This window comes from Populus euphratica, unplaced genomic scaffold, assembly GCF_000495115.2.
Source record: "Populus euphratica unplaced genomic scaffold, PopEup_1.0 scaffold1463.1, whole genome shotgun sequence".
NCBI classification, from domain to species: Eukaryota; Viridiplantae; Streptophyta; class Magnoliopsida; order Malpighiales; family Salicaceae; genus Populus; species Populus euphratica.
This window is the reverse complement of record NW_011501322.1, coordinates 35544-45656: the sequence shown is the minus strand read 5'-3', so window position 1 is coordinate 45656 and position 10113 is coordinate 35544. Positions and strand designations below refer to the sequence as shown.

The 10113-nt window shown below is 29.5% G+C and overlaps 2 protein-coding genes and 1 pseudogene across 2 annotated transcripts in view; all 3 read right to left on the bottom strand.

Moving 5' to 3' along the window:
* Positions 1–4783: 4783 nt before the first annotated feature.
* LOC105117671 (ABC transporter A family member 8-like) lies at positions 4784–6023 on the bottom strand (annotated as a pseudogene).
* A 528-nt stretch (positions 6024–6551) lies between these two features.
* LOC105117666 (ABC transporter A family member 10-like) lies at positions 6552–7054 on the bottom strand. Its single transcript, XM_011015409.1, has 3 exons — positions 6958–7054; positions 6813–6850; positions 6552–6743 (listed from the first exon to the last, which is right to left on the bottom strand). The coding sequence occupies exons 1-3, from the start codon at positions 7040–7042 to the stop codon at positions 6552–6554; spliced, it is 315 nt and encodes a 104-aa protein (XP_011013711.1). The 5' UTR covers positions 7043–7054.
* A 1159-nt stretch (positions 7055–8213) lies between these two features.
* LOC105117670 (acyl-coenzyme A oxidase 3, peroxisomal-like) overlaps positions 8214–10113 on the bottom strand; it is a 6231-nt gene continuing 4331 nt past the window's right edge. The window contains exons 10-14 of the mRNA XM_011015412.1: positions 9945–9946; positions 9606–9752; positions 9421–9525; positions 9217–9318; positions 8214–8624 (exon numbers count right to left, since the gene is read on the bottom strand). Of these exons, the coding sequence (XP_011013714.1) occupies positions 8376–8624; positions 9217–9318; positions 9421–9525; positions 9606–9752; positions 9945–9946 (605 nt within the window). The 3' untranslated portion in view covers positions 8214–8375. The remainder of the gene's footprint in view (positions 8625–9216; positions 9319–9420; positions 9526–9605; positions 9753–9944; positions 9947–10113) is intronic.

The window sequence follows — 10113 nt, the reverse complement described above, 5'->3', positions numbered from 1 at the left end:
ACCTCGTTTCCCAAAATTGTGATGGCAGGCATGGCAGCTGATTCTTTTTCTAACAATTAGCACATTTTCTAAACAAACAAGCATACTAAATGACACGTTTTCTGTTGCTACGAGGTTTTCTTTATTTTTCTTTTAATATACAAGTGCATTAATTTTAATTCATGTCAATTGGCGAAAATATCCTTAAGAGGCTCTTCATTTCACGTATCTCTCTGTTCACAAATTCTTTTGACAAATTTGTTTGAAAGTGTGATTATTCTTTTTTTCAAATAGCTTTTTGTATTAAAATATATGTTAATAATATTTTTTTATTTTTTAAAAATTATTTTTAATATCAGCATATCAAAATAATTTAAAAATACTAAAAACATATTAATTTGAAATTAATAAAAAAAATAATTTTTTTCAAATAGCTTTTTGTATTAAAATATATGTTAATAATATTTTTTTATTTTTTAAAAATTATTTTTAATATCAGCATATCAAAATAATTTAAAAATACTAAAAACATATTAATTTAAAATTAATAAAAAAATAATTTTTTAAAAAACTACTTTCAAAATAGGAAAGCTTTTCCAACCTCAACTTGTTACTGCCAGCTGCTTCTTTTCTGGAACTAAGCTCACATCCCTTTTTAAAAAAAAAAAAATGTTGAGAGTGTTGTGCACTATATTTGAAAAATATTTTAAAAAATTTTGATTTTTTTAAATTAATATATTTTTAAATTATTTTAATATACTGATTTTAAAAATAATTTTTAATATATTAATATTTTATGTATGAGGATTTTTTTAATATTTTTTAATTTTAAAACGGGTATTTTTTATCAAATATTCAAGCATTTAGATAATTCTTGTAATTTTATAATATTGGATAAGGTTATTGTAATTTATTTTTTTATTTTTCATTGATAATTTTTCTTGTTTTTTATTTTGAATTTTAATTGTTGTAATTTTTTTTAGCATTATTTATCTTCTTCTTTTTTGTCATATAATTTATTTATCTGTTTATTTCTCATATGTTCCTACATCAACAAATGATGATGGTGAATTGGTTATTAAATATAGAGAGAAGATAATGATAATGGAAAAAAATAAAAATAAAAATAAAATAGAAGTAATTTTTCAACGATTGTAATTGGGACACCTTAACGATGAATTTGCAGTAATTTGGAAGATACTTTATTATTTTAAGCAATTCTAAATTTAGCCCCTAGTGTATTATCTAATTAGCAATCAAGTTTCAAAATCTTCTGATTTTATTAATTTTTTCTAAAAAAAATAACATTTTCACTATTCCATCCATTTGCTATCAGTGACAGGTAAGAGATTTCATCCAATTTATATATAATATTAAAGTGCTTCAATCCAATGCAAGAGTAAATCCTTATTTACCATAAAGAGAATTAAAAGGCAAAATCATAGTAAATTCCATCCATGTCCCCTTTACATAAACTAGTGAAGGAAGGTGAAATTTATCATAAAAGTGCGTTTTATGGTATATTATGAATGAATTCGAGCAAATCCTGTGTTAATTGAACAAGAATATTTCCTTATAACTTATGAAATTACGATATTATGTAGTTTTTATAGTTTTTTTTAGCAACTCTAATTAAATCAAAAAATTTAAAAATTAATTGATAAAAAGATGATAAATGAAGAGCTCACCGTAGATCCTTCTTTTAACTTTCTTCAAGTTGATTTAAAATTATTTTTCAATAATAAAGTTTTTTAAAAAAAATATTTCAAAGTGTAGTATTAGTTATTTTAAAAAAAAATATATCAAAATAATTTTTTTTAATTTTAAAATAAATACATTAAAATAATATAAAAACATGTAAAATTTTATATTTTTTCAAAAACATTTTTGAAATATAAAAACAACCCTAATCATTAACAACACCTTACAAAAACACACACACATATACACACTCCTTTGATATCTATTAGCAAAAGTCAATGATTCCTTTTTTATTTTTTGTATCATTGCCCAGGCACAACGTTTGTTAGTTTTTTGGTGTGATATTTTTTTTGATAAAAAATATTAAAAATAAATGTTATAAAATAAAAAATATTATTTTAATATATTTTATAATAAAAAATAATTATTGTACACAATAGGTAGCGGGGCCGAGACAACGACGCTCGCGATGTGGTTGGACCACGAAACTGGAAGGCAATGCCATAAGAGATTCTGACGAGTGTATCTCGCTGGGTCTTCTCTGCCCTGTCGTTTCTTGAAACAGGGAGAGAGGGAATATACGTGGCGGCTGTAACAGCTGTCCAGGAAAGGATAAAATCATGGCAGCTAAGCATTTAATCTGATCAACTGTACCTATCTTCTGAGATTTCTTTAATTTTATTGGGACTCGAAATTCTGAAGCCATGCATTTGTAAGGTATGTTTCCAAAACTCTACCTGTTTAAATTAAATTATACTGTTTTTATTTTTGTTTTTTTAATCGATTAAATAATAACAACTGTAATATAATTGTTGAAAATATTCTATCTATAATATTTACATAGTATAATCAGTTAAATTTTGATGATATAGATATTATAAATAATCATAAATTAAAAAATTAAATATGACAGTCGTGAGTTGAAACTTTTAAAATTCAGTAAATGCGATTTAATCTTCAAATCTTATATTTTTTTTCTTTATCTTTTATAGTTTATCAATTATAAATTTATTGCTTTATATTTTATAATTTATGGATTATAAATTTATTTTATTTTATGTAGAGACGTTTTAGTTTCAAAGCTGGTGGGCTTCTTATTACATTTCTATAATGTAATAAAAAAAATTAACTTGTCTTTTTATCAAATGAAAAAAAAAAAGTTAATTAGAAATTAGTGATAGTAGAAGGTATGACAATCAAACCTAACATTAAAAAATAATTGAATAAATTGAGTGTATATTATCCACGTTGCTCAAGAACATTTTTTTGATTTGATATTTTAGGTATTTTGACAAATTAGAGGGTGTTTTGAATTAAAAATAAGTTTTATGAGATCGAAACTTTTTAAGGTATTTTTGATATCAATAACTAAAATGGTCTCCCATGCTATGTTGTCGACATATCATTTTTTTCTAACATAAAAAAATGTTTAGATAATGGTTAGTATTTTTAAGGAAATAAGAAAAATCCAAAACATGACTTATTGACTTGATTGAATTTAGTAAGTTTAATTAATTCAATAATATAATAAAAAATAAGCAATGAAAATAGATAAATGAAATAAAAAATAAGTGGCTAATATTATACTCCAAAAAAAAAAAAAGTTCATTGGAACCTCCTATTCACTTTACCGTGGACACCTCTTCACAACTAGGAAAAGCTCACTGAAATATTTTAAAGCCATATCAAAAGGCTACATAGCAACATTAAAAGAGACCCTGCTAGAGTAAAAATATCATAGCATGAAATGAGATTCAAGCTTATATTTAATCAATTAATTTAATTTAATTCAAAAACATGTTTAAAAAAAACTAAATTTAACAAAGAATAATAAATAAAAAGACATGAGATAACCCAAATTATTTTCAAAATTAATGGTGAATCGTATAGAAAGAAATAAAAAAAATATAATGGAGCTCAATCTACAATAAAATAAATGATGAAGGATAAAACTGGAAAACAAAATTCTTAAAGAAGAAGAAGAAAAACAGGTGATTCACTTACACTTGGTTAATCTCTTAAATTTGCAACTCATTAAATCATATACTTGAGCTTAATCAATACACTTAATTCACAATTAATTTAATGTTGAAAGATGAAATAAAAAAAAAAAATTTAAAATTTTTATCAAAGTAAATAATAACAATAAAAAAATGATGATCAAGTTTTATAGGATGGAAAAAAAATAAAAAAGAATAAAATTGTATAAAAATTCAATTTAAAAAATTATCTCAAATTAAAAAAATAACAATAACAAGAATAAAGAAAAAAATTAACAAATGAAAAAATTGGAGGATGAGATTGAAAAAAATAATTTTAATTTTATAAATTATTTCAAATAAAATAAATAATAATAATAACCAAATATGAAAGAAAAATAAATTAAGGTTGTTTGAGAATTTAGAAGGTCAAATGTGAAAATCAAGAAGAAAAAGGATAAGATAAAAAGAAGGTTGTCGTCGGCATCAAACTAGAGGTCAGTAAGCTAAATGCACCATCTTAGGATGAAAGGTTTATCAAAATGATTCCAATAATGTTAAGGAAAACTATTTTTAGCCTCCAAAATTTATCGTATATGTCGCCAGAATACAATAAACATGCTGACACATATAATCCATGCATCAATTAGTTTTTGTTTTAAATAAAATCTATATTTATAAAAATATTAATTTCTTTCACAATCAATTTGATTATAACTAAAACAATTAAGATAAAAATACCAAAAAACCTTTAGGTGCCAATTAAAAAAAATTGTTTTGAGAGGTAATTTAGTTATTTTACTATTTTTTAAAAAGTAAAAATTTAAAAAAAACCCTTGAAAAAATTTTATTTTTTAAAACAATTTAATTATTTCATCATATTTTTAAAATATAAAAAACCTGAGTCCCCCACAATTGACCTAATAACCGATAGATCTTGAAAGAAGATCATATTACTTCAAATAGTCAATTCATCGATTTTGTAGAAAGAATAAAATATCAGATAATGAATTAAATGCAGTATTCAACAAATCTGAAAACAGGGTTTCTTCTCCCACAAACGTCATTAATTAACTAGAAAAATCTGAGGGGAAATAGAAAGTATTTTGGTTTCACATTTTCTTCTACGGACATGGGAAAGAGGTGTCTTCAATGAAGAACTTGAAAAGAAATTCACCTAAAAGCCCGCTTCCAAAGACACATAAATAGCCTGTTACTGTAACTATCAAAGACGAGGAAGATTTGTAACATCTTGAAGTAGATATCATTTAACAAATGAGTCCAACAGTTTATAACATCAAACCTGTAGCAGTCTTGATGTTCGAAGAGAATGCAGAGAATAGAAACGCCAAGGAAATTTGCAGGTTTATACAGAGGAAATAAAACAAAAATTGGATGGAGTAGTCATTCAGGGTGAAGAATCTCAACCCTGCAATTTAGCTATGTTAATAACTCAAAGCCAGTGAAGGCTAGTTTAGAAAGCACTGAGGATTGGATAATGCTAACCAATGAGTGAGCCAAATGTTCCAAAGACAAGCATGTATAGTGCAGATATAGAAAGAAAATACGTATAAGAAATCAACCAATAAGATCCATCTCAAAGCCCATGCATTTTCATCATGATCCGCAGCATTTGTTGTCCCTCATAAACCAGAGATGTCGACACCACCTATAGCAAAATGATGTTGAAGACCATATGAATTCAGAAGAAAGGTTATCATTTTCAAAGGAGGAAACTAACTGAAAAAAAAAAAAAAAATAGTTCTTTAACACTAGACTTGTTGAAAATCTTGAGCTATTTCTAACCCACTTGGCAATAAATTTGTAACAAGATTCTGCCTCATAGTAAATAAATCCTGACAAGAAATGGATCACACATGCGTGCAGGGAATAGTTGTACAATAACCCATCTAAAGAAGAGGGTGCCCATTTGAGAATTAAGCGATATCAAACTTGATTAGAGCGTTTGAAGTTTTAGGCATTTCCTTGATAAATCCTAACGTCACATTTGCACCAAGCCCTTTAAACAACTGAAGGTAGGCATTTAGTGCCTGAAAAGATTTAAGCATCAGCTTAAGAAATCACAAGAACAAAGAGTTGAGGTGCTTTCTATACAAAATTCACTGCTAGTGGTACCCGCAGAGCAGAAGCATCCTTATAGGAGCCGTTTTACCAGACATTCGCATTGAAATTAGTAACCATTGGAGCATAGGAAATCGTATGTGGTAGAAAAAATGAAACTGTTAGGGTTTCCAAACATAATGAGCGCCATTTACAGTAATCACACAGAAGAGTTGTATTGAAATCAGGAATACCAACCCCCAAGTGTCTCATTAGACTTCCCTTCTGCATTCCCGTTTCCATTGCCCATGTATATCTGGCTATTTATTTCGAGAGAAGATTCACGCCACAAATTTAGACTTCGAATGCATACCGCATTTATATTTAAGAATACAAGCGAGCAGACAAAGATTTAGAATAGTAGCTCATAGACTCGAAAAACACAGAGGAGGGAAGAATGATTAGTTGTTTCACAAAATTGTTTCAAATGTTTTATTTTCAGCCCACAGTCAAATTTAAGCATTGCTCAATTTAAAAAACTTAAAACGAAACAGAGAAGGAATTCATGTCATTGTGATTACTGGTTTGATGTCTAATTTTCCAAGCAACAATGATAGTATCTTGTACCTGAACTGGCGGCTCACTTTTACATATGCCACTGAAAGACTCTTCTAAGACTAAGATAGGCTGTCGAGAACGTAGAGGAAGTAGGATGAGCGGTTGGTCAATGGTGAAATCCAGTTTCTAATCCTCCCTTTCTCTTCTGTCTCACACATTACTACGACGGGTTTGTTGTTAATTTATATGCACCCTTCAGTTACAGAAACTGGTTCACCTTTGCAACAGTATATTTAGGGAGAAGTGCAAACCTTTCTGGAATTTTAAGGATGACCGAGGAATAGGAACAGAAACAGATATCGTAGAGTTCGATCCACACTGACTTTGAATGTTATAGAGAGAAGAATCCTTTCCGAAGAAAGCAGAATCAACGAAGTAACCACGACTAGGTTCTGAAGATGATCCCTGAAACATTTGGACAAAAAGAAGTCATGGTATTATATATAAACAAGAAATATATAAAGAAGAACATACCTGGACAACATCAGTATGGAACATATTCCCAGCCAAAGCTATGAAAAATACAGATATATTAATCACAGGGAAGCGGCAGAAGTATCAATTATTCACTTCCATCTTTCCCAGCCATATGTTAGTAAACTAAAGAGTTAGAAATTACTTTGTGCAAGGGTTTGATTTTTTCCAGTGATTAAAGTAGTTCCAGGACAGTTCTCCCCCTTGTGCCTACAGGACTGGTCCGGCATCTTTAAAAAGATGAGAAGCACTACTTCTAACGGTACGATATTCACGGAGCGGAACCTGCAACAATGGAGGCCATTTTGGTGGGCTATGAATGTTACAAGTCAGCCATTGACCCAAGTCTGAGAAATGGGAGGAACCACACTGGTCCCTACTAGTATCTTTTCTGTATGATTCAGTGGCTATCAGAGTAATTTTCTGAATGCCATAAGGAATCATACAGAAGAAGAATGGGAGGATTAGAAACTGGATATGTGGAAGTAATTTTCTCAAACATCATTGCACTTGATTTTTTTTTTTTTTTATTTGCATGTGCACTATTGCATGTACAAAGTTGATGAGAGTGTTTCGTCTATGAATTAAAAATCAATATTTTAAAAAAGAATTTTTATTTGTTGTTGAAAAAAATTGAAAGAAATCAAAAGGGTAATTAGACCTTTTATTTTTATTGTTCAATATATAGACATTAAACACTACGGTTTTATCTTGATAGTGACTTCCATTATAGGCACAAGCACACCTATGCCTCTTTTTATATCACCCTCCAAATTTTGAAGTTTTTTTTTATTTTATAAAATTATTTATGAATAAAATAATTTAAAAGATAATTTAAATATTATCAAATCTTGCATAATTTTCAGATGAAATTATTTTTTTATAACAATTTTCATTATTAATCGAATGAATTATCATATAAGAACTTAATTTGCAAGATTATAAAAATGCATCTTCATGCATATTAAATGAAAATACAATTTTTATTTTAAAATTTTAAAATTTTTTTACACATTTTATTTTAAATTAATCTTCATTTTATGTTTTTTTTATTGCGTATAAATTATCAAATCATGATTTTTTATATTTTTTATTAAAATTTGCTTTTCTTTCTATTTAAAAAACAATAATACATTTTTTTCTCCTTAATTCAAAGGAATTAGATTTTTATGAAGAGATACATGTTACTAATAAAAACAATATGTGATTTAGTTGAAAAAAAAAAGACATTAATAAGAAAATAAAAACCCACCCAATAAAATATATTTGTTTTTCAAAATCGAAGTTGTCTTTTCTTCTTTTTTTCTTTGTACAAGCCTTGTTCATCCACTTTCTGACAGAAGCAAGATGCACAAGCAACACAGTCCACGTAAATTTAAGAGCAGATGTGATGTGGCTCGGTTCTAATAAACATGAACGATGATGATTATTTATTAATAGATGGTTTTACGTATAGATGAGCATCATCACAGCAATTTGGGTTGTCACCTCGATTTCTTATTAAGACATAAAGCAAGGGAAACAATCAAACTCCTCCTTAAGAAAAGAGAGCGATTCAAGGCACTATTTCTGAACTGAAGACCATGAATTGGCGTCGATCCAGTTAAATGCTATGGGGCTCAAAAAGGCGTCAGGAATGCCGAGAGAACTGACCAGTGCAAGTGCATGTGGTCGCAATTCTCCGCAGAGCTTTGTCACTTCGTTCCTCACAGCAGCTGCGTTGTCTGTTGATAAGTACCCGTACCGAAGGAAAGCGGCGTCTTCTTCCAAACAGATCAAGGCATACATGGATCTCAACAAACCGAGGACATTCTGCAGAGGAAGCAAACCCACAAATTCAGCAACAAGGTTCTCCCTTCTATAACATCTTACATGTTCCCTACCAGGCATTTTAGGCTATTTGCTGATGTTCCTTTGAGGTCAAGATTTTGGAAAAAGCAATGAAGACTGCAGTAGAATTTCTGATGTGATTAAGAAGTTTTAAACATCCCTTCTGACCTTCGATTCATAATATATATCATTAGCTCAAATAATTCTTCCACGACCCACTTCTCTAAACACTTCCAAGTTCTAACCACTTGCCAGATTGCCATAATTTTATTTTATTTTTTTTGGTGAGTCGGAGAGATTTTACCAAGCCATGGTTAGAAGAACTTCAACTCACGTATAATTCCCTTCAAAGCTTCAGATATATGTTTTTTTTTTTTTTAATTCTGATGCAAATTCTTTTTTTCCTTGCGTAAGAAAAAAACTTAATTCGACAGCAATTCATTTATACCTGACTCCCTTCAGTCATTATGCATTCTTATTATGCTAGGACATCACAAAATGGTTTAAAGCTTTCCGAACTATATCATTAGGCTAATGTGTAGAAAAATACCATAGTAATTTCTATATTTCTTACCTTCAAGGGACTAGCAGATACATTTGCCTCAGCATCAATGAAGGTCTGCAGAATAGCTCTGTCTGAGAAAGCTCTGCCCAAGTCTTCTGCAAGTTGATAACTCTGGTGCAAATAGTTAAAGCAAAACATCATCAACAACACCAATCAGAATGACATGTGTGGAACAGGAAAGCACCCACTTTATTACCAGAAAAGCATCCCTACCAGAATAAATGCTCGCTCTTTGCTTTCTCCCTTTGATTGATAAAGTGACGCTTCTGCAGCAAAACGGTTCAGAAGATCTCGTTCCCTCAAGCAGTGAACATTCATCTGATGCACACAACTGGTTAGGCGTATGACATATGTTGAGAAAGGTTAATATGCTTACAAACGTAGACAATATACATTACCTGGAATTGGCTGTTCCTGAGGGTAGTGCTTGTAAGATTAGATTGAATTACAGGGACGGGTCCATTCATGTGTTCTAATCCCAAACCTTTGAAAGGTTTGTTTTTCTTCTTTGCAGCTACATATTCTGAAAGGAGTGCCTTGCTCACCTGAAACAAAAATCCACTGCTTCAAACCGAAATCTTAAAGAAGTATGTGCTAGTAAACTTAATTCTATTTAAATTGTAACACATCAGTTTTTTGGATATTCTAAAATGAGTAACAAAAGAATCAAGTCGTAACAAAAGACAAGCTCAAAACCATTGTTTGACTCAAAGCCTTGTTCAATCTACTTGGATTACACCTGCATCACCACATAGATCTCAAGTCCTAGTCACCTTTTTTTCATGGCTGATAGACAGACACATTCAGAATGCTCATAAAGGGTGCCTAGTTGTGCCAACTCCCCCATCCCCACCCTGCAGCCCGAACCGCCCAAAACCAAAAACAAAAAAATCTCGATTTTCATCC

What these genes read in the sequence shown, in the direction of transcription:
- LOC105117666 (XM_011015409.1), bottom strand. Translation starts at nt 7,042, where the DNA reads ATGCCGGACCAGTCCTGTAGGCACAAGGGGGAGAACTGTCCTGGAACT. An exon ending in AAATCAAACCCTTGCACAAA is followed by an intron (nt 6,851 to 6,957) that starts GTAATTTCTAAC and finishes TATTTTTCATAG; the next exon opens with CTTTGGCTGGGAATATGTTC. An exon ending in TCCATACTGATGTTGTCCAG is followed by an intron (nt 6,744 to 6,812) that starts GTATGTTCTTCT and finishes CAAATGTTTCAG; the next exon opens with GGATCATCTTCAGAACCTAG.